Consider the following 25,002-nt stretch of genomic DNA (forward strand, 5'->3'; position numbering starts at 1 on the left):
TCTTTATAAAGAGTACAAACAAATCAGAGCTATAACCCTCCTCCACTGAGCATAGTGAGGCCTAGGATTGGAGGAGTGTGGTGGGAATGAAGAAAGTACTTCAGTTCTCCTCTCTTTACCTGTATGCCTTTGGACAAGACATTTATTTGGCCCTTAGTATTCTGATATTGATGTGAATGATTTACAGTTCCCTGAATCTTCCTTCTCAGGAGAAAATTTTCTGGGTTCATTAGTTTTCTCAGAATGCTAAGATGTTTTAGGGCAGGAAGAGCTGTTCTAAATTCATGTGCTAAGCTTCTGAGTTTCATGTTCTTTTCACACAGGAAGAGGACAGGAGGAAAATAACATTATATATTGCATTGCTGTCATAATTCAAAGTACTACTATATCAATTGAAAGTTCAAATGTAATATAAAGACATACGAGCACATGCACCATCAAGACAGAAAATTTTTCATAGAAAAGTCAGTTTGGGTATTTAAATTATGTATATGTAATTATATGTATGTGTGCGTATGTAACTTTTTGTTAATGGCATGGATGAATTCTGAATTATAACTTAAATATAGAATAGGAAAATTAAATATTGCTAATTTATAACCTGGAAAAATTGGAAAAGCATATATCTTAAAACAGCAGGATCTGGTCTATATTTTATCTATTTCTTTGGTTCATTAATATTTTTGGAGCCTATCTTTGAATAAGTCAGCGTTCTTTATGTTTTCTATCAATATAACTACAGTACTTTTACATTCATTACTTAAGCAAGGAAGGAAAAATTCAGACCTAAATCTCCTTAGTTATGTGTTGTCTACCAAAATGTTTAAATATGCTGAAATTAAATATTAAATATGCTGAAAGTAACGGCAGGTAAGTTCCAAATAGTTATTCCCTTTTTATATTTAATCTCATGTTAGAAAAACGTTTCTTATAGGATTAAAGTTGCCAAACAGGAATCATCTAACTTAAGTTCTGTGGAGGCAATGCTAATTTGTTACATATATCATTATCTTTTATGTTTTAGGGTTATATAGTAGCTAGTAAAATGTCTTCTACTTTATACCCAGTAATCCCATAATTATTAGTTAAATCAAAGTTAATCAATTTCTGTCTCATATAAATATGTGTAGCTAATTTTTTATGGAAGTAACATACAGTTGACAAAGTACAAGTCAACTGGCATTTATTTATTACCAACTATGTGCTCTGAAACATGGGGTTAGAAGGAAAAACAGCTCTTAATGAGCTCAAAACACAGATGGAGAGAAAAGATACTCGGGTAACAGCAGAGAACAATATATACCCAAATGCTAAAGTATATCATACAATAAAACTAAGAGAGTAGTCAAAGAAGGAAAACGTTCCCACTGTGGACTGGCATTAAAAGCTATGAAACTTTAGAATTTAATTCTAGTCAATAGTTCCATCTCATTTTTTAAATTTCATAAATAAGTAGGAAATTAGACTATGTTTTTTCATGAAGGCACTTCACAAATTGGAAAATCAGTCCCTGGATGTGTATATATATGTGCTCCACTGTATATATTCCTAGGGATATGATTGAAAGCTTTTTATTTTTCCTTTGAGGGTAAGGATTATACCTTTAATTAATTTTTTTCTTACCTTTGTTTCTAGAGTCTATATGGTAGATGCTCAATAAATGAGGGCCTAGACTAAGAGCTCCTATAAAGCAGTAAATGCATCTTATTCATTTCTGCAGGTAGTTACATGTTTCTGAATGAATCTATGTTAAAAGAATTGATTTTAATTAATCACTAAGGTACTATTTCCATCTCATTTATTTATGCTTAATTTTTATTCTCTACCCCTTTCTGTGCCTCAGTTTTTATTGTAACTTTTTATTTGGAAATCATTGAAGACTCACAAGAAGTTGTAAAAATAGTAGAGGGGCCTGTGTATCCATCATCCAGATTCCCCAAAGAGATCTCACACAACTAGAGTATATTATCAAAGCCAGGAAATTGACACTGTGTGACTTGTGTGCCTTTTGGATTGGGAAAAAAAAATTTCAGGGTTCCCAAGGAGCTAAAATGAGGTAATTGATATGGAGCAACTAGCTGGTACCTGGCACAGCTGGTGCTCAACTTATTTCAGTTCTCTTCTTTTCCATTCTTTTCCCTTCTGTTTTTATATTCTGCTTTTCTAAGATGGCCTATCAAGCTCTATTCTTTAGAAAAAATTAGGGTAAAAGTAAATCTTTACTTTTAGTAGATATGTACTAAAACCTAAACAGTAGTTATAGGGGATGAAATTATAGGAGATTTATAAGTTGTACATTTCTGTAAGGTTTGAGGTTTTATTGTTCTTTTTTCCCCAAGACAACAGCATATTTTATTTTTGTTGTCAGAAAGCACAACAATTAAGAAAGAAAACATGAACAATTTTAAATGATAAACCATCTAGGAATGTGTGTGGTAAGCCAGTAAAGAATTACTAAAGGGAATAACAAAACTAAAATATATCACTCAATTTCACAATCCCTAGTTATTTTCTAGTTACTGATATGTAAAGTATTTGAAGCATGTTTGAGCAAGTGTTTCAGTAGTACAAAATGCTTACAGCAATGTTTAAAAGAAATCCAGTTTTCCTGGAAAATATCGTTAATTTTCCAAATATAAATCTTACCCATCTGGCAGAGAAATGTTTAAGATTTTGGAGTTTAATGTACATATTACCATTTCAACTTGAAAAATAAATATATTTAATAAACCCATAGATATTTTATCTGCATTCATTAATTAGTAGTCAGATGTATTTACGATAAATATAAGGACACTGTTTCTTCTGAAGTCATCTGCGTTGCAGTCTTTTATATGTCGTCTTATGAAAAAAAAATTTGTTATGCAAAACAAAACTTGTGTTTTTAATGGATTTTTCTTTTTAATTCCCCCACTATTTCTAAAATGTCAGTGTAGTTAGAGAAAAGCTTAGTTATAAAACTTAATTTTATAGCTAGAAAAGACATGGGGATTAGGTTTTTTTCCAATCTTTTTACTTTTCAGATGTTTTTAAATACCCTTAATATGCTCTTTGGTCATAAAGCCAGGTTTTGAACTCAGACCTACTGACTTCCAATTCCATATGATTCCTTCCACACTGTACTGCTTCTCCTCTCTGTTGGAACTGGTCAATGTTGGTAATCTAGAAACTGAAACCCTTGTCTTTGACCATAGCCTCACTACCTTCTACTTCTTTTATTTCTTTATACCTCACCTGAGAGGCTACAAATTTGATTCCTCTTACTTTAGAATCCATGAACCCCTTATGACTTCATTTGACTTCTCACCTTGCCTGGCCCAGGTGGGCATGATCAATCATTTCAAGAACTACCTTCTTTATTATCAATGAATTAATAATTTTTTGACTGTGGATTTGTGTGCGAGTAATGTAAGAGTTATAAACTTTCCTGACCTTATATTGTTATTCCAGAATCTTGTCACCTCTTGACTTTATATATAATCTCCAACCCTGATCTTGGTTCATTGTATTTTTGCTACAGAATGAAGTCGTAAAGTCACGTTAACAGGGTCTGGGACATATCTATGCTGCATAATTTCATCTAGGTTGTAACTGCATCTCTTTGTAAAATCTGTGACATTTTTTTAAATGGCTTTTTCAAATCTTTTCTATTCTTCTCGAACTATCAAGTTGCCTTTTACATCTAGACTCCCACTCTCACATTTAGACTTGATTCGTTTTTGTCCTTTTAGTCACTTTTCAGCACAAGCTGCTTTCTAGGGATTACATACCCCTGGAAGTTCTCTTGATGTTGTTGAAGACATTTCAGTCCACTACACAATGTTTCCTTCATGCAGACTGATGGGTGACATTTTTCTTAAGCCATTGCCAAGAAAAATTGTTACTTTTTAAAAATTAAAGTATAGTCGATATATAGTATTATGTAAGTTACAGGTATACAGTATAGTGATTCACAATTTTTAAAGGTTATACTCCATTTATAGTTATTATAAAATATTGGCTATATTCTCTGTGTCCTTATAGCTTATTTTATACATAATAGTTTGTACCTCTTAATCCCCTACCTCTAAATTGCCCCTCCCCCCTTCCCTCTCCCCATTGGTAACCACTAGTTTGTTCTCTAAATCTATAAGTCTGTTTCTTTTTTGTTATATTCACTAGTTTATTTTTTACATTCCACATATAAGTGATATCATGCAGCATTTGTCTTTCTCTGTCCAACTTATTTCACTTAGCATAATACCATCCAAGTCCATGCACGTTGTTGCAAATGGCAAAATTTCCTTCTTTTTTATGCCTGAGTAGCATTCCATTGTGTGTGTGTGTGTATATATATATATATATATACACACACACACACACAATTTTATATATATATATATATATAATGTCTTCTATATATATATATATATATACACACACACACACAATTTTTTATATATATATATATATAATGTCTTCTATATCCATTCGTCTGTTGATGGACACTTAGGTTGCTTCCATATCTTGACTATTGTAAATAATGCTGGTATGAACACTGGATACATGTAACTTTTCAAATTAGTGTTTTTGTTTTCTTCAGCTATATACCCAGGAGTGGAATTGCTGAGCCACATTATAGTTCTATTTTTAGTTTTTTGCAAAACCTCCATACTGTTTTGCACAGTGGCTGCACGAATTCACATTCCCACCAACATTGTATGAGGGTTCCCTTTTCTCCACATCCTCACTAGCATTTGCTATTTGTGTTCTGTTTAATGATGGCCATTGTGACAGGTGTGAGGTGATATCTCATTGTGGTTTTGATTTCAGTTCCCTAATGATTAGCGATGTTGAACATCTTTTCATGTGCCTGTTGGCCATCTGCATTTCCTCTTCAGAAAAAAGTCTATTCAGGTCTTATGCCCATTTTTTAATCAGGTTTTTTTTTTAATATTGAGTTGTATGAGCATTTATATATTTGGGATATTAACCCCTTATTGGTCATATCATTTGCAAATATTTTCTCCCATTCAGTAGGTTGTCTTCTTATTTTGTTGATGGTTTCCTTTGCTGTGCAAAAGCTTTTAAGTTTAATTAGGCCCCATTTGTTTATTTTTGCTTTTATTTCCTTTGCTTTAGGAGATAAATCTAAAAACATATGGCTACAATTTATATCAAAGAGTGTGGTCTGTTTTCCTCTAGGAGTTTCGTTTCTAGTCTTACATTTAGGTCTTTAATCCATTTTGAATTTATTTTTGTATGTAGTGTGAGAAAATGTTCTTATTTCATGCTTTTACATGTAGCTGTCCAGTTTTCTCAGCACCAGTTTTTGAAGAGACTATCTTCTCCATTATATATTCTTCCCTCATTTGTCATAGATTAATTGACCATAAGTGTGTGGATTTATTTCTGCATTCTCTGTTATATTCCATTGATCTTTGTGTCTGTTTTTGTGCCAATACCATACTGTGTTAATGACTGTAGCTTTGTAGTATAGTCTGAAGTCAAGGAGCATGATTCCTCCACTTCTGTTCTTTCTCAAGATTGTTTTGGCTATTCGGGCTCTTTTGTGTTTCCATAAAAATTTAATTTTTTTTGGACACACTGCACGGCTTGTGGGATCTTAGTTCCCCTACCAGGCATTGAACTCGGGCCCTTGGCAGTGAAAGCACAGAGTCCTAACCACTGGATCTCCAGGGAATTCCCTCCATATAAATTTAAGAATTATTTATTCTAGTTCTGTGAAAAATGCCATTGATATTTTGATAGCGATTGTATTGAATCTGTAGATTGCCTTGAGTAGTATGGTCATTTTAAGAATATTAATTCTTCCAGTCCAAGAACACAGTATATCTTTCCATCTGTTTGTGTCATCTTCATTTTCTTTTGTCAGTGTCTTATAGTTTTCCAACTGCAGGTCTTTTATCTCCTTAGGTAGGTTTATTCCTAGGTATTTTGTTCTTTTTGATGCAACTGTAAATGGGATTATTTCCTTAATTTCTTTTTCTGATAGTTCATTGTTAATGTATAGAAATGCAACAGATTTCTGTACATTAATTTTGTATCCTGCAACTTTACCAAATTCATTGATGAGCTCTAGAAGTTTTCTGGTGGTGTCTTTAGGATTTTCTATGTATAGTACCATGTGATCTACAGAGTGACAGTTTTACTTTTTCCTTTCAAATTTGGATTCCTTTTATTTCTTTTTCTTGTCTGACTGCTGTGATTAGGACTTCCAATACTATATTGAATAAAAATGGCAAGAGTGGGCATCCCTGTCTTGTACTTGATCTTAGAGGAAATCCTTTCAGCTTTTCACTGTTGAGTATGATGTTAACTGTGGGTTTGTCATGAATGACCTTCATTATGTTGAGATATGTTCCCTACTCTATGCCCACTTTCTTGAGAAAAATATCATAAATGGATGTTGAATTTTGTCAAAAGCTTTTCCTGCATCTATTGAGATGATCATATGATTTTTATTCTTCAGTTTATTAATGTGGTATATCACATTGAGTAATTTGGAGATATTGAAAAGTCCTTCCATCCCTGGGGTAAATCCCACTTGATCATGGTATATGATCCTTTTAATGTGTTATTGTATTTGGTTTGCTAGTATTTGGTTGAGGATTTTTGCATCTATGTTCAGCAGTGGTATTGGCCTGTAATTTTCTTTTTCTATCATATCTTTGTCTGGTTTTGATATCAGGGTGATGCTTGCCTTATAGAATGGGTTCAGAAGTGTTACTTCCTCTGCAACTTTTTGGAATAGTTTTAAAAGGATAGGCATTAACTCTTCTGTAAATGTTTGGTAGAATTCACCCATGAAGCCATCTGGTCCTGGACTTCTGTTTCTTGGGAGTTTTTAAATTACTGATTCAATTTCATTACTGGTAATTGATCTGTTTATATTTTCTATTTCTTCCTGGTTCAGTCTGGGAAGATTGTATCTTTCTAAAAATTTGTCTGTTTCTTCAAGGTTGTTGATTTTATTGGCATAGAGTTGTTCATTGTAGTCTCTCATGATTCTTTATATTTCTGTGATGTCAGTTGTAACTTCTCCTTTTTCATTTCTGATTTTATTGATTTGATCCCTCTCCATTTTTTTCTTGATAAGTCTGACTAAAGGTTTTATCAGTGTTGCTTATCTTCTTAGAGAACCAGCTTTTAGTTTCATTTATCTTTTCTATTGATTTTTTAGTCTCTATTTCATTTATTTCTGCTCTGATCTTTACTATTTCTTTTCTCCTACTGACTTTGGGTTTTGTTTGTTCTTCTTTTTCTAGTTCCTTTAGGTGTAAGTTTAAGTTGTTTATTTGAGATTTTTCTTTTTTCTGAGGTAAGCTTGTATCACTATAAACTTCCCTCTTAGAACTGCTTTTGCTGCATCTCATAAATTTTGGATCATTGTGTTTTCATTTTCATTTGCCTTTAGGTAAGTTGTTATTTCCTTTTTGACTTCCTCAGTGTTCCATTTGTTGTTTAGTAGCATATTGTTTAGTCTCTTGTGTTTTTTGCAGTTTTTTTCTAGTAGTTTATTTCTAGTCTCATAGCGTTGTGGTCGGAAAAGATGCTTCATATGATTTCAGTTTTCTTAAATTTACTGAGGATTGTTTTGTGGCCTAGTATGTGATCTATCCTGGAGAATGGTCCATGTGCACTTGAAAAGAATGTGTATTCCGCTTTCAGATAGAATATTCTATATATATCAACTAATGTGTCATTTAAGGCTTATTGATTTTCTGTCTGGATGATCTGTCCATTCATGTAAGTGTGGTGTTAAAGTCCCCCACTAGTATTATGTTACTGTCGATATCTCCGTTTATGGCTGTTAATATTTGCTTTATGTATTTAAGTGCTCCTATGTTGCATGCATATGTATTTACAATTGTTATATATTCTTCTTGGATTGATCCCTTGATCATTATGTGTAGTGTCTTTGTCTCTTGTAACAGTCTTTGTTTTAAAGTCTATTTTGTCTGATATAACTTTTGCTACCCCAGCTTTCTTTTGATTTCCATTTGCATGGAATACCTTTTTCCATCCCCTCACTTTTGTCTTTGTATGTCTTTAGATCTCAAGTGAGTTTCTTGTGTGCAGCATCTATACAGGTCTTATTTTTGTATCCATTCAGCCACTCTGTGTCTTTTGATTGGAGCATTTATTTCACTTACATTTGAGGTAATTAGTGATACCTAAGTTCTTATTGCCATTTTGTTAATTGTTTTGGAATTGTTTTGTGGGTCTTTTTTTTCCCCTTCTTTTGTTCTCTTGTCATGTGATATGATGAGTATCTTTAGAGTTATGTTTGGATTCCTTTTACTTTTTTGTATGTATATCTATTGTAGATTTTTGGTTTGTGGTTATGATGAAGTAGGTGGGTATACTTACATATATATATATATGATTGTTTTAAGTTGCTGACTGCTTAATTTCAAATGCATTTTAACAACCCTGCGTTTGTACTCTCTTCCTCTCATGATTACTGTTTTTGATATCATATTTTACATCTAATTGGTTGTGTATTCCTTACCTGCTTATTGTGGATATTAATGATTTTACTACTTTTGTCTTTTAATCTTCCTACTAGCTTTGTGCATGGATAATTTCCTACCTTTACTTATGTTTGCCTTTACCAATGAACTTTTTCATTTCATAATTTCCTTGTGCCTAGTTGTGGCCTTTTCTTTTTTGCTTAGAGAAGTTTCTTTAACATTTCTTGTAAACCTAGTTTGGTGATGCTGAACTCTTTTAGCTTTTGTCTGTCTGTAAAACTTTTGATCTCTTCATCAAATCTGAATAAGAGCCTTGCTGGGTAGAGTATTCCTGGTTGTAGGGTTTCCCTTTCATCACTTTATTCTTTTTTTTTAAATTTATTTCTTTAATTTATTTCTTTTTGGCTGTGTTGGGTCTTCTTTGCTGCGCACTGGCTTTCTCTAGTTGGGGCGAGTGGAAGTTACTCTTTGTTGTCGTGTGTGGGCTTCTCATTTCGGTAGCTTCTCTTGTTGCAGAGCACGGGCTCTAGGCGTGTGGGCTTCAATAGTTGTGGCACGCGGGCTCAGTAGTTGTGGCTCGCAGGCTGTAGAGTGCAGGCTCAGTAGCTGTGGTGCACAGGCTTTGTTGCTTCATGGCATGTGGGATCTTCCAGGACCAGGGCTCGAACCTGTGTCCCCTGCATTGGCAGGTGGATTCTTAACCACTGCTCCACTAGGGAAGCCCTCCTTTCACCACTTTAAATGTATTGTACCACTCCCTTCTGGCCTGTAGAGTTTCTGCTGAAAAGTCAGCTGATAACCTTATGGGAGTTCCCTTATATGTTATTTTTCGCTTTTCCCTTGTTGCTTTTAATAGTCTCTCTTTATCTTTGCTTTTTGCCATTTTAATTAAAGTGTGTCTTGGCATGTTCCTCTTTGGGTTAATCCTTTATGGGACTCTACACTTATGGGACTTGCATGTCTATTGCCTTTCCCAGGTTAGGGAAGTTTTTAGCTATTAAGTCTTCAAATATGTTCTCATCCCCTTTCTCTCTCTCTTCTCCTTGTAGGACCTCTATAATGCAAATGTTATTGTGCTTGATGTTGTCCCAGAGGTCTCTTAAACTGTCCTCATTTCTTTTCCTTATTTTTTCTTTTTTCTGTTCCACATCAGCAATTTCCACTACTCTGTCTTCCAGCTCACTGATCCATTCCTCTATATCATTTAGTCTACCATTGATTACTTCTGGTATATTTTTTCATGTCATTTATTGTATTCTTCATCTCTGTTCAGTTGTTCTGCATATTTTTTGACTCTTTGTTAAGAACTTCTAACTTCTCACTCTGTGCATCCATTCTTCTCCTGGGTTTTTTCATCATCTTTACCATCACTACCCTGAACTCTTTATTAAGTAGATGTCCTGTCTCCACTTCACTTAGTTCTTTTTCGGGGGTTTTGTCTTATTCCTTCATCTGGAGCATGTTCCTCTGCCACCTCATTTTGTCTAAGTTGCTGTTTGTATTTTTATGTATCTGCTAAGTTAGTTACATTTCCCAACCTTGGAGAAGTGACCTTCTGTAGCAGATGTCCTATGCATCCCAGCAGTGCACTTCTTTCTCATCTCCCAAGCTATATGCTCTAGGGGTTCCCCCTATGAGGGCTACCTGGAACCTTCTCTTGTGGCCAGCTGAATATGTGGGCAGTCTGGTAGGTTTGGTTAGCCTCCAGTCTGGTTGGTTGCTAGGCTCTGCCTTGTGTGGAGGCTGCCGGCTGCTTGTTGGCGGGGCTGGGTCACAAGGCCGCTGACTGAAGAACTAGCCCAGGGGGCCCCAGGGCTAGTGCTGGCTCACTGGTTGGCAGAGTCAGGGTCCAGAAGACTCCATGGTTGTTGCCCACCTTCCTCGTGGGTGAAGCCAGGTCCTGGGGTTACTTCCAGACTACTGGCAGGCAGATAAGGTCCTGGAGTTGGTTGCAGGGTCCAGGGATTCCAGAGATGGTATCAGATTGCTGCTGGTGGGGGGTGGGTTTCTGACACAGGGTCTGGGGTGTCCAGAAGCTTGAATTAGCCTGCTAGTGAGCAGGGCTGGGGCCAGGCTTGTCCCAGGGCCAGGGTCTCTGGCCTGTTGGTAGATGGGCTGTGTCTGCAGGCTGCTGGATTGTGGTTTTCTTGCATCTGGTCCCTGCCCACTGGTGGCTGGAACTAGGTCCTGGGCCCTCTGGTAGGCAGGGCCACATCCAGAGGCAGCTGTGGGCTTAGGGGGTCTTAAGGCAGCCTGTCTGCTGATGGGTGGGGCTGTGTCCTTGCCAAGTTAGTTGCTTGGCTTGAGGCGCCCCAGCACTGGTGACTGCAGGCTGTTGGGCCAGGGCAGGGCTGGGTCCTGGGGGTAATAAGCCAGAGGGAGGATTCCACAATGGTGCCTGCCAACACCAATGTCCACATGGTAGAAGGAGCTCCCAAGAATGGCTGCCACCAGTGTCTGTGGCCCCAGGGTGAGCTGCAGTTGCCTCCTGCCTCTCTGGGAGACTCTCCAAGATCAACAGGTAGGTCTGTCCCAGGCTCCTATCAAATTATGGCTTTTATTTTGGGTCCTGGAGTGTGTGAGATTTTTTGTGCACCCTTTAAGAGTGAAGTCTCTGTTTCCCCCAATCCTTTGGGACTCCCACAATTAAGCACCACTAGCCTTCAAAGCCAAATGCACTGGGGGCTCATCTTCCTGATGCAGGACCCCCAGAATGGGGAGCCCAACGTGGGGCTCAGACCTCTCACTCCTGTGGGAAAACCTCTGCAGTGTAATTATTCTCCAGTTTGTGGGTCATCCACCTTGGGTTATGGGCCTTGACTATATTGTGAGTCCACCTGTCCTACCCACCCCATTGTGGTTCCTTCTTTATGTTTTTAGTTGTAGAAGATCTTTTCTGGTTGGTTCTGGTCTTTTTCATTGATGGTTGTTCTGCTTATAGTTGTTAGTTTGGTGTGCTCCTGAGAGGAGGTGAACTCTTTCTACTCTGCTGTCTTGACTGATCTCCATGAAAATTGTCACTCTTGAGCAGCTGGGTTTTTTTGCTTTGTTTTGAAGTACAGTTGATTTGTAATATAATGTTAGTTTCAGTTTCGGGTGTAAAGCATTGTCATTCAGGGTTTTTGCAGATTATACTCCATTATAGGTCATTATAAGATAATGGGTATAATTCCCTGTGCAATACAATATATCCTTGTTGCTTATCTGTTTTATATATAGTAGTTTGTATCTGTTAATCCCATACCCCTAATTTGTCCCTGTCCCCTCCCCTTTCACCTTTGTAACCACAAGTTTGTTTTCTATATCTGTGAGTCTGTTTCTGTTTTGCCTATGCATTCATTTGTATTATATTTTAGATTCCACATGTAAATGATATCATACAGTATTTGTCTTTCTCTGTCTGACTTATTTCACTAAGCATAATATTCTCTAGGTCCATCCATGTTGCTGCAAATGGCAATATTTCATTCTTTATTACGGCTGAGTAATATTCCATTGTATATATACCACATCCTCTTAACCCAATCATCTGTTGATGGGCACTTGGAAGCGATCCAGGTGCAGCTGGTTTGTTTTTAATCTACATGCACTATAAACATTGTGACTGATTATGCTTCATACTTTATTTTGTCCATAGAAAACTCAGAGCAAATTCTGCTGTCAACGCTAAAAACTATATATCAATATGACCTGTGACATTTAATTTTATGTAATGACCTACTCTTAGCTTTATCACTTTATTAAAAATTATTATATTTTTTCCTACCTCCTTCATCTATTGTCAGTCCTACTGTATTGTATGTGTTTCTTTTGTTTTGAAAAGGTAATATACATACATATTAATAAAATTCAAGGGACTTCCCTGGTGGAGCAGTGGTTAAGATTCAGCCTGCCAGTGCAGAGGACATGAGTTTGATCCCTGGTCCAGGAAGATCCCACGTGCCGCGGAGCAACTAAGCCCGTGCACCACAACTACTGAGCCTGTGCTCTAGAGCCTGTGAGCCACAACTACTAAAGCCTGTGTGCTCTAGGGCCCGTGTGCCACAACTACTGAGCCCGCATGCCACAACTACTGAAGCCTGTGTGCCTAGAGCCCACGCTCCACAACAAGAGAAGCCACTGTGATGAGAAGCCCACGCACCACAATGAAGAGTAACCCCCGCTCACCACAACTAGAGAAAGGCCATGTGCAGAACGAAGACCCAACACAGCCAAAAATAAATGTAAAATTTTTTAAAAAATTCAATACGGCAAAAAGCATACCTAGAAAATAAAACTCAAGGTAGAAGATAATCAACAAAATGAAAAGCTTCAGTTGTGCTGAGGTTTCAAAAAAACTCTCAGAAATCATTTTAAGTTCTTTAGCAGCAAAATGAATTAGTAAATGTTCACCTCATCCACTAGAAGTTATGCTATGCTTTTTATAGCTCTGTACACAAACAGGAATAGACAGGATTCTAATAAACCATGGCTAATTAATTTATACTAATTGATAATTTGATGACCCATCAGCTTTTCTCACTGGCTATTGTTTTATAGCTTTGTGGGTAATTACTTTTAAAATGTTTCAGATTTCTTGAAACTTAACTCCAGGGAAAATGTTCAATTAAAAAAAGCTAAACATTTATAGCATAATTAAGTATATCATCTTCTTTTCTTTGGACGTCAAGAGCACAGAAACAAACAGAATGGTATAGAGAAAAATGCGTCCAATCCCTTTTTTAAGCAAATTTAACAAATCTAGCATATATAGTAACTTATAATTCAATATAACCACAACCATAAAAAGTCTTATGAAGTCAAATCATAGAGGAAGCAGTGATCAATTTTTCCCGTAGTCATAATGGTAAATTTTTTATTGCCTGCTATATGCCAGGCTCTGTACTTATTCATTGAATAAATACATTTTGGCCACCTACTGTATGTCAGGTACTTCGCAGCTAGACACTGGTAAACAAAATGGACATGTTACCTGCTCTTATTTCATCTTCACACTAACTCTATGCAAGAGGTGTATGTTATGGCTGCAAAAATTGAGAATCAGAAAGGTTAACTAGCTTGTCCAGAATTACACAGCCAGTAAATGGTGGAGCTAGGACTTGAATACAGGTCTGTGATTCCAAAGACCACATTTTTCCTTTAAGCTACAATAATGTGTTCAAATGTATGAGAGAAGCAAGGGAGTGCAAGCACACACAAAGTTACATGAAGGCATGAAACCCAGTAACTTGCATTGCTTAAGTGAGCTTTGCTGTTTTATCTGGCTTAGATAACCTTCTCTAGATTATTGCAACAGCCTCCTCATTGCCTCCCCTACAGTCTATTCAAAACATAGCAGCTAGAGTGACCTTAAAATACAAATCCTATCATATCACTCCTCCCATACAGAACCCTCCAATGGAGTGTCTCCTCCCATATTCCATCCCTTCTGCCTCAGTCCCTTGAAGTAACCATAGCTATTGCTATCAGTTTGGTGTATATTCTTTCAACTTTGTGTATTCATTTGTACCCTTTTTATTTAAACAAATAGGATCATACTATGCATATTATTTTACAAATTGCCTTTTCCCCTTGTATTTGCAGTTGAATGTCCTGTGTTCTTAACATAAAGCTATATAGTCCCTTGATACATATTGTTACAAAATAGAATGAGGAAAGCTTTCCGTGTTATTGGTTCCAAATTACACAACTCTTTTATCATGTTGCTATATAATGGTGGATTTTGTATTCATAAAACAAACAGCATCTTTTATAACAATTATAGTTTTATATCTATAGCATGAAATAACTTACTTTAAAAAATTACTATTGTCATAAGAGTGTAATATTTGTTATGTTGTAAGATTCATTACCAGAGAATAGATTCTTAAATTATAAGTAATTGTTAGAATTTCTTCTTTACTATAGTTACTCCCAGTTGAAACTTTTCAACTGCTTTTGCCTCCGTTCATTAGTAGGCATGTTAAGGCTGTGTAAAGTAAAATGCAGAGCTGTTGGCCAGCAATGGAACAAGGGGACTTGGCTCTATTTGATAAATGAAATGTGCCGCCGTGGGTAAAGACTGCAAACTACAGCCTCACATTTGCTTTTGATGGAAAATATGATTTTCATTATATTCTATTTCATTCATCTCCTTATTTTAGTTGTTTTGGATTTACTATATTAAAACCTTTTTATTTTTAATTACAGTCTCGAGTTGTAGCTGTACTAGATTGGGAGCTTTCAACCATTGGTCATCCTCTGTCAGACTTGGCTCATCTCTCTATGTTCTACTTTTGGCCAAGGACCATTCCATTGTTAAGTCAAAGTCCTCATTTGCAAGAAAACATAGGTATGAAAACATAGTGTTGCCTAAACTGCTATTAATATAAAATTATATTTATTTTGCTTCATAATTAATAAAAAGATTATATTGCAATCTTAGATAAATAGCTTTTGTTTCTTGAAATGTTTTTAAATCATTTTATTCTATCGATTTTTTTGAATGTATCATTCCACTTCTAGTAATTTGTTACAAAATATAATCATTTGTATATAATGTTCTTTTGAAAATCAACATTTAGAGCATATTTTGTTATATGGATTATAATTATATGGATAATAATGTTTTAATTATAATATTATATTTTATTATATATAATTAATAATATAATACATTATTTATATTATATAATATAATTTATACTATATATAAGTAATATAAGTAATAATATATTATAAGATTATATTATATTATAGTTAATATTTTAATTATAATATTATAATTATATAGATTATAATGTTGTGTTATATGGATTAATGTTTTGTTATATGGATTAATTTTATGTTCAGTTTTATGTTTATATGCAATATGACATTTTAAAATATTCACCATGACATTCTTATTAAAGTTTATAGTATATACTGTTTTTATAGGGGTACCATCAATGGAAGAACTGATTTCAATATATTGCCGCTGCAGGGGAATTAATTCTAATCTTCCTAACTGGAATTTCTTTCTTGCCCTTTCATATTTTAAAATTGCTGGAATAGCACAGGTAATTAATTTTTTAACATGTGTTTCACCATTACTTATTGATGTACTGTTGACAATATTTTTGGTCTTTGGGGGTTTTATATTCCTTTTTTTTTTTTTTTTCTTTTTGGCCACATAATGGCTCAGCTTGTGGGATCTTAGTTCCCCTACCAAGGATTGAACCCGGACCTCTGGCACTGAAAGTACAGAGTCCTAATAACCATTGGACCACCAGGGTATTCTCTTATATTCTTATCTTTAGATCAATTTAGTTTCCATAATAACAAATACCAGACATGGATAAAACAGAAATCCAGAGTTTACAGAATAGGAATTTGGCAAGGGAAAAATTTGAGTAGCAAAATGTGGTATCACTTTTTGGTATAATAAACGAAAAGATGGAAGAAGGGAGAGAGAAAGACATAATAACAAAAACAGAAAAAGCATGTGAGAATTGGTTATTTCCTGAATATCCAATATAAGAAAGAGTTAAACTCCTTATATGATATCTGATTCAGATTATAAAACCCTATTAATCAGGGCTGATGATGAAGGAATTATCATTGTATTTCCCAAAGCCAGCGAGTAGATAAGCTCACTCAAACACATAATTAATTGTCCATTTTCCATTTTCTAATAATGTGATAGTTATGTGATAAATTTTGAGAGAAAACTGAACATAAATTCAGTTTTTTAAATTTACAGTTTAGACAATTGCATTCTTCATTATACTAACTCAGCTCCCTTATACTTTGAGTCTTAGTTTTTTTAAGAAATTGAGATGCTTCATCTCTGGTAAGGGGTTAGGGCTTGGAGGAAGAACAAGTAAATAAGAGATTTTAGAAACAAAAAAGAATGGGAAAAGAAGGATTAACGAAAATTATGGTTATTTTTCCCTGTCCTCAGAGTTCATGCTGTCCTCCAATAACTGAAATGTCTAGGAAATAGTTGTCTTACATCTCATCCTGTAGTTTAGAATCATATTAATCATATTAGTTAATCATGTTGATTGGATGCATTTCTCAAAATAGGGTTTATGGTATGTTTCTATATCTGTCAATTTCCAAAGTGAGATAACAGATAGGCTTTGAATTTAAAATGTATTTTCATTTCAAATAAAAGCTTGACATGGTTTACGATCGAAATTAATATGTATGTCATAAACTGTGTAGTTAGTAGCCTTAGAGATGATCATGAACATTCCATTCTAACTAGAAATGTGAAATTGGAAATGACGGAAAGACTGCTACAGTGTTTTATTGTACAAAGAATTATATAAAGAAATTAATGAAATTCAGTTGAATGTGTTTGGGACAGGGAACAGGAGAGTATATTATGTTGGAAACACAGAACATGGAGAATTAACAAAGAAAAACAGATGAGCATTCAGCTAACACTGTTCAACGGAGAATAGTTTCACCTAAATTAGGGGTCCAAAAAATGAGATAAAATATTCTTAGAAGTCTCTCATTGCCTTCTCTTTGGTTTTATAGTTTTTAATTTTATTTTAGTTTCTTTAGATTTTTCTCCACTGTGTAGGGAGAGCAATGATCTTTAGAGGTGACATGACTTGCCAATTTGGTATCTTTAGTAACTGCTAAACTCATTTTAAAGTTTGGTTTGATTTCCAGTTATAATTCTGTTATGATGAGAGTATGTTAACCAAATGATACAAGTGTAAGTCTTTAACTTGGAGTGGTATAATTATGCCTGCATGTAAATTAATAGAACTGATAGTCTGATTTATATCTTAGTACCTGTAAGTTTAGTGATTCATGTAGCTGGGAAACTGTGGAAAGACTGGATAGTTGAAGAATAGTTTTCCATGAATTTTAATCACTTTGTATTAATTTACTTATAGGGAGTATATAGTAGATATCTTCTGGGAAATAATGCATCTGAAAGTAGCTTTCAGTTTGCCAATATTGTGCAGCCTCTGGCAGAAACTGGATTACAACTCTCAAAAAGGTAAGAAAATATAGATTCTGTGGCTAACTCAAATTAGAGCCTTTATTAGCTATGTGAAGGTCATAAACTTTAGGGGGATAGGGATTGTTTTTATTGCTTACAACACCAGAATTGCTGCTGCCAATCATGGTAAAAAATATTTTAGTAAATCTCTTTTATGCTTGAAAATAAATTGACCTCAGATTTAAAGAAAATACCCATTTAATGATTAAAAGAGGTTTGTAGGTTTTTTTGCAATTTGAATGTATAAACCTTTAAGATATTGATAAAATTCTCAAATGTTTCCTTCTAATATTTAAGTTACTTACATATACCTGTTTAAAGTTATGTATTATATAAGATGATTTATTAAGTTTAGAAATGTTGCTCTCTTCCACCATGACATTGCATGAAACTGTATTCAGACATTTCATAAGAGTCTTTGAAATTCATATCTCCATTAGTGGAGCACTTTTGAGACATCTAATACACTTTCTCCAAACACACTGCCATCTAACAGGTGTGATGGAGGGGAGAAATAAATTAGGGGGTTGAGATTAACATATACACACTACTATATATAAAATAGATAATCAACAAGGACCTACCATATATCACAGGGAACTCTACTCAATACTCTGTAATAACCTATATGGGAAAAGAATCTGAAAAAGAATAGCTATATGTATATGTATAACTGAATCACTTTGCTGTATACCTGAAACATTGTAAATGTTGTAAATCAACTATCCTCCAATATAAAGCAAAATTTAAAAGAAACAAACAGAAAAAAAAACAGTGTGATATATAGCACTTACTGAATGCACGGATGATGCTGTCCCTGGAAATTCTGCCCAAGCCACAAGTATCCATGGCATATCATTAGGACAGTTGTGTTTTACAGTTCATCTCATACACGAATATTTGTAATCTCCACAACATGACAAATGATGATGCTGCTTTTCATAATGATCTTTAAAGGTCTTGTTTATAATGATATCCAGCAGTTGTATTTGTGAGGCATATACTAAGAGTAATTATTAAATTTGTATTCTATTTCTTTGCCTTCTTGTTTAGAGATTCTGATATGTGGCTTCAATAAAGATTTTAAACTCCCATTGATTGAGGTCATGCCAGGCTTATGTTTTCTCCAAAAAGTGCTTTAAGCACTAAAGTTTAATGTTTAAAATAAAGTGATTCTGCATTCCTTCCATAACATGAAAGACAAAAACTCCAAAATATGGAAACTTCTTCTGAGAGATGTTTTTGGGAAACTGGGGGAAGACATTACATTCTATTCAGAAATCTATAATAATGGTTTTGCACATCTTTGTAACTTTTTTTTTATAAAGAACTTTCAGTACTGCACTTCCACAGACTGATACTACCAGACAATTGTTTGTACAGACTAGGACAGGCCACGAAGTTCTTACTAGGGTGAAGCAGTTCATGAAACAACACATCCTCCCAGCTGAAAAGGTAAGTATTCTATAAACAAACAGAATGTATTTGTGCTCCAAGACTATTGAAGAATTACTTCTGTTATCTCTGCTTCTAGGAGTACCATGGTATCATTTCTTTGCAGTCAATCCTTACCTAGATGCCCCTTCTCACCTTAGCACTGAACTGCTGCAGAACCTGATCCTGAGAAATTCCAAGCTTCTAAAATATGCCAAGGGAATGCCACAGATAAATCTGTGGAATTAAAATTAAGTTAGAGGGAATTAGCAGTTTACAAAGTTGAGATCTTTAAATATTTTAGAGTAAAATGCTACTTTGGGGGTCTTTTCCTAAGGCAGTGACTTTCAGCCTTTTTTTTCTTTAATGGGCCCCTTTGAAAATTGAGAACTGTAGGATAAACAAGAGAGGCATACCCGGAAAATTTTGTATATCATTTCAAACTGTTCACAGATACTACCATCACTCCCCCCACAAGCTACTATTTTAAGGTGTTAAGTTTCAGTAAATTCACTGAGAGTAGACAAGTTATGTGACACATTCATTCATTCAGTTAACAAATAATTATTAGGTACCTAATAATGGATTAGGCCATTGAAAGTAAAAGGAAGAATAAGAAGACAGGGCTTATGCTTCTACAGAGCTTATACTTTAGCATGAAAGAAAGACATTAAGTAAGAGATGATAAATGCTGTGAAGAAAAGATAAAAATTATTATAAAAATTTATATATATAAAATATACTATATATAAAATAGATAATCAACAAGGACCTACTGTATAGCACATGGAACTCTACTCAGTACTCTGTAATAACCAATATGGGAAAGGAATCTGAAAAAGAGTATATATATATGTATAACTGAATCACTTTGCTGCACACCTGAAACTGACACAACATTGTAAATCAACTATACTCCAGTATAAAATTAAAATATTTTTTAAAAACAAAATTCTGAACTTTTGGGTGTTAAAAAGAAAATGCAACACTTTGAGTTCAAGATGGCAGACTGAAATCAGCATTTACTTCCCCTCACACAAATAAAATCCTCTTGAATTAACAATAAAGAAATTTTTTTAAAAATGGAATTGGTAAAAGCACAAAAACAAAAGTACACATCGCAGGACTAAAGGTTTTGAAAAGAGAATGGAAAAGGATTTGGGAAGCAGAGTGGATCATACCAAAGAAAAAACCTTAACACATCTCAGAAGAATTTCTAAGTGAGAGAGGACTGACTGTAACTCAGGTGGTAACTTTTTTTTTTTTTTACAATGGAGTCCCCTATGATTGCCTGTTGTGGAGAGCAAGAATGAGAAGAGGAAGAGAAATCAAGATGTTTGATTTAAGAATTAACCTGTAATAGGTGGCCTGCTTGAGTTGGTTTCTAACACTCCTGGGTAGCAATGGTGTTTGCCCCAGGAAAAAGGCTGCCAGAGTACTCTTAAAAAGCATATGATGTGTTTCAAAGAAGCCGGGGTTTCAAATGACAGTTTCTCTCCATTTTTTTTCTTTTTTTTTTTTTTGCTGTATGCGGGCCTCTCACTGTTGTGGCCTCTCCCATTGCGGAGCACAGGCTCCGGATGCGCGGGCTTAGTGGCCATGGCTCACGGGCCCAGCCGCTCCGCGGCATGTGGGATCTTCCCGGACCAGGGCACGAACCCGCGTCGCCTGCATCGGCAGGCAGACTCTCAACCACAGCGCCACCAGGGAAGACCCCTCCATTTTTTTTTTTCCAGTGGTGGGTTTGGTGTAGACCCCAGCTTTCCTATCAGCCTTCCTGATTTATTCAAAGGAGACTCAAATTGGGAGAGGAAACCAAGTAGCCATGTTCTTTCATTCATAAATGTAAATGAGCGATCCAGGGAAGCATGTAGCACAGAAGAGGTGTTACAAATTGGATTGTGATACATCTGAACCTCATATCATGCAGCTACTAAAATATTTACAAAGAATTTGTAATAAAGGAAAATGCTTTATGATAAAAAAAAGCACTCTAGTTTTAAAGGGAAGATTATCAACATTTTGTGTGACAAGGAAAGCCATAATCATTTTGTGTCTGCAGATCTTTCAAATCTGGAATATATCTACATCTAATAATGTGAGCTTTTTCTTTCTTTAAAAACTTGTACTAACATCCATAAAAACATTTTATCCTGTAGAATGACTCTGGACTGTACTAATCCCTGTTTATGAACATATGCACTTGAAAAGTAATTAGCTTTTTCAAAATAGAAGGGGGGAAAGCCTATAAAATTCTAACCAATATGATTATAACTACATATATAAAAACTAAAACAGTCATATCTAGAAAATAAGATTGTATTATATAATACACTAACATCTTGATTGTACATATCTTTAGCTAGTAAGACTCTTGATGACTTTTTCTTAATACTTTATGTATTTTTCCAATTTTCTATAATGGGAAAAAATAAGGTCCGTTTATGCTATGCTAATGACCTTTTGAAACTCCTTGGATATCATAAAGTAAGAACATCAGAACCATCATCCATTTAAATGTTAAAAGGCAATTCTTCCTCAGGGGAGGAGGGGAAATTGGTTGAAGGTAGTCAAAACTACCTTTAACTTTCAGTTATACTAGGGATGTAATATACAACATGATAAATATAATTAACACTGCTGTATGTTATATGTGAAATATGAGTTCTCATCACAAGAAAAATATTTTTTCTATTTCTTTAATTTTGTATCTATATGAGATGATGTATATTCACTAAACTTATTGTGATAATCATTTCATTATGTATGTAAGTCAAATTATTATGCCCTATACCTTAAACATATACAGTGCTATATGTCAATTATATCTTAATAAAACTGGAAGAAAGAAAGAAATTTTTAAAAAAGGGCAATTCTTGCTATTTAAAATGGATGAGAAGTCCTAATAAAATAGCATGTAAAACAGGAACTAGCAACATGACATATCTGAGAACACACTTTTAACATAATGATAACATTAGTCATATTTTCCTACTGAGTTTAATAATATACTAGTGAGGAACTGTTGCTTCTTTTTTTCTAACTGACTTAAGTTTAAAGTAAAAAACATATTATATTGCAAAATTATTTGTAGGCTCAGATTTAAGATTCTGAACCAACATAATACAAAGCAGTATCTCAATCAGTGAATGAGAAAGTTAGATGTTAAAGGTGATATTTGGGGAGAATTGATCAGGCACAAAGCATATTTTCTGCTTTCTTTTTTCATCAGTAAACTCTTGTTCGTACTTAAAGAATTAAAGAAAGCTTCTTTGTAATGAGATATTTTATTTTAATTCTGACTCCTACCATACCACAAATAGATTTTGCAAATCTCCAAATCGATAGACTTTAGAACAGGAAGTATTAAATAATACAAATTTTTAAATAATTATATAAATGGCATAATTTAATTTCTCAGAACTGTAGTGTCATAGAGAGGTAGTCACAGATGGGGAATTTGTACATGTATTACGTAACATATATCTTATCAAACACAATTGCATTGACTGTTTCCATAGTAATGTGAGGGATGGAAATAATAAACAACCCTAAACAGGAAATCTTCCAACTTAACTGACTTCCTGACAGAATGACAAGTGCTATTCATCCTGGTGCCTGTGAAAGAGCCATCCTTTGTCTTCTTGAAGTTTTAACTAAATATAACTGTATTCTATAAAGCAGAAACTAACACACCATTGTAAAGCAATTATACTCCAATAAAGATGTAAAAAAAGAAAAAAAAAGAAATCTACAAATGCACTATATCATCCATATCATTTTAGTTTATATATTTAAAAAATATATAGTTTATATATTCAATAAAAAAAAATTTAAATAGAAAAAATGTATATAACTGTAATCTAGACTAGCCATGCTTCAATAAAAGGAACATTTTAACATATTACTTATATGACTGTAAATTGGTGGAACAATTTTAGAAAATAATGTTGTAATTTGGAGTTTTGGCCAATGTTCATAGCCTTTAAATCAGTAATTCTACTAGCCTATGTGTAGAAAATAAGTACAGAGATGCTTTAATAGCAAAATATTGGAGAAGGCCCTTATAGTCCAATATTTTCGTTCATCTTGATTTAGTTGCACAAATTAGAGATTATTGTTATTATGTGGCTAGTTTTTAAATATCTGTTTACTCATGTATTTATCATCTTATTTACTATTCCTTGTTACAACTCAGATGTTTCTTTTTGGATCAAGCTGCTTTAATGAGAATCTGCTAATAAAATTTACCTTTTTTTTTTTCCTTTTATTTTCCTTTTTTTGCCTGAGAAAAGGGAAGTAATGATTCTCTCTGTATCATCATATCTTTTAACCACTCATATTTTCCTTCTATTGAATTTCTGTGCTTCATTCAAGAAAGGAATAATTTCTTCAGATCCTTCTTTCAATTTATTATTATTATTTTTTTGGCTGTATCTAATCTACTTTTCAACCTTGCATAGAGCAGTGGGTCTCATTATTTGGATTGTGTCAGAATTGCCTAGAGAGCTAGTTAAGATTACAGAAATAGAAATACAAAAGTAGACTCACTGAAGTAGGGTAGGGCCTGGGCTTTTGTGTTTTACCAAGTGATTCTGATGCCACCAAAGTTTGAGAACCACTGCCATTTAATTTTTAAGTTTAATTACTGTGGTTTTACTTTGCTTCAAGTTGCATTCGGTTCTTTTTCAAATTTGTCTGGCCAAGTTTGATAGTCCTTTGTCATCCTTTTAATTCCTTCCTTTATTTTTTAAATCTACTGGACACAAATACTTTATATTCTGTGTTTGATCATTATTCTATCTGTGGCCTTTGCAGGTGTGATTCTGTTTTGTTGAACTATTGTTTTTGTTAATTCTTGCTAATGGTGGCTTGTTACCTTGAGTGTTTAGTATTTTTTCATTCTGCACTCATGTTCTTTGGAATGGAATTTTATCTGCAGGGATTAGTTAAGACTTTTTATAAAAGCTCTTTTCCTCCAGAGTGAATTTGCTTTTGCTTCTGCCAGGTGCTTTCAAGCATTGTCACCAGGAACACTGTAAACTTAATTTTTGACTCAAAATTTTAGGGCCCCATAGGTCTGTGAATTAAGATCTCAAACTTGGGTGAAGACTGGCTCAGGTTAGAAATGTTTCTTTTTTCTCTTCCGTCCTGTGAATGGCCTTTATTCCCTTGGTCTACCACTGAGGGGTGGGTTTTTCGTTTTGCTTTCTATTTTTTTCCAGTTAGGTTTTGCTGATCAGGCATCCTGGCTTTGGTGGAGGGAAGTGGTGAGCTCTGATCCTCCCTCTTGCCTTGTGTGGGGCATTTGGTTTCACCTCCTGACCCCGCCTATGTGGCCCACTGCAAACTAGGGCCCAGGCGAACATAGATCAGCCTACATCCGCCAGACAAAGTTGGTTCCAGTGCTCACTCACACCTGAAGAGTCAGGCTTTTGTATTCCTGGCCTCTGAGGAATTTCCTTATTTTCTTTCCAGCATAGCTATGTATTATTACTACATGTATTTTTAAAATTATTTTTAATATTTTACCCAGCATTTTTAGTTGTATTATCCTGGGAGGGGATTCTATGACCGTCTAGTATGCCACATTGCTGAAAATGGAACACTCAAATCTTGGTATAGGATTTTGAAAGTTAATCCTCTAATATAGAGGCAGCATAATTTTGTGAGGAGCAAACATCTAGAATTTTTTATACTTCTGTGTCTGGTCTTAGAAAGAAATTTTACTGATTCAGTAGCAGCTGAAAAAGCTTCTTCACCTAAACATGTTTACTTTGGATATTAGCAGTTTATGGCATTATTTACTTTTCTAACTTTAACTAATGAACTTTTTTCCTTTTATACTTTAAGGAGGTAATTGAGTTCTATGTTCAAAATGAAAATTCAGTAGACAAGTGGAAAAAACCTTTAGTGATTGATAAACTCAAGGTAAGAAAAATAAGAGAACCTTAAAAGTGGAGAATTTATATAGAGGCATTTTTTGAGACCTTTGTTTTTTGTTGCTTCTGTTGTTATATATGTAGAGGATAATTATATCAATTATAACTTTTTAAAAAGAAAGTTAAAAATAGAATCTGTAATATACAAATTAGGTTACATAGT

The 25,002-nt window shown here is 34.5% G+C and overlaps 1 protein-coding gene across 7 annotated transcripts in view; it reads left to right on the forward strand.

Moving 5' to 3' along the window:
* Nucleotides 1-25,002, forward strand: part of ACAD11 (acyl-CoA dehydrogenase family member 11) — an 89,178-nt gene that overhangs the window by 18,500 nt on the left and 45,676 nt on the right. For all 7 annotated transcript variants that reach the window (XR_012331349.1, XR_012331350.1, XM_019934173.3 and 4 more), the window contains exons 6-10: nucleotides 14,667-14,808; nucleotides 15,393-15,514; nucleotides 17,354-17,460; nucleotides 18,792-18,918; nucleotides 24,751-24,828. Coding sequence is in view for 5 of the 7 variants with exons in the window: in XM_019934173.3 (XP_019789732.2) it covers nucleotides 14,667-14,808; nucleotides 15,393-15,514; nucleotides 17,354-17,460; nucleotides 18,792-18,918; nucleotides 24,751-24,828 (576 nt within the window). In the remaining 2 variants the exon portion in view is untranslated. The remainder of the gene's footprint in view (nucleotides 1-14,666; nucleotides 14,809-15,392; nucleotides 15,515-17,353; nucleotides 17,461-18,791; nucleotides 18,919-24,750; nucleotides 24,829-25,002) is intronic.

Source organism: Tursiops truncatus, chromosome 4 (genome assembly GCF_011762595.2).
Source record: "Tursiops truncatus isolate mTurTru1 chromosome 4, mTurTru1.mat.Y, whole genome shotgun sequence".
Taxonomy (NCBI): domain Eukaryota; kingdom Metazoa; phylum Chordata; class Mammalia; order Artiodactyla; family Delphinidae; genus Tursiops; species Tursiops truncatus.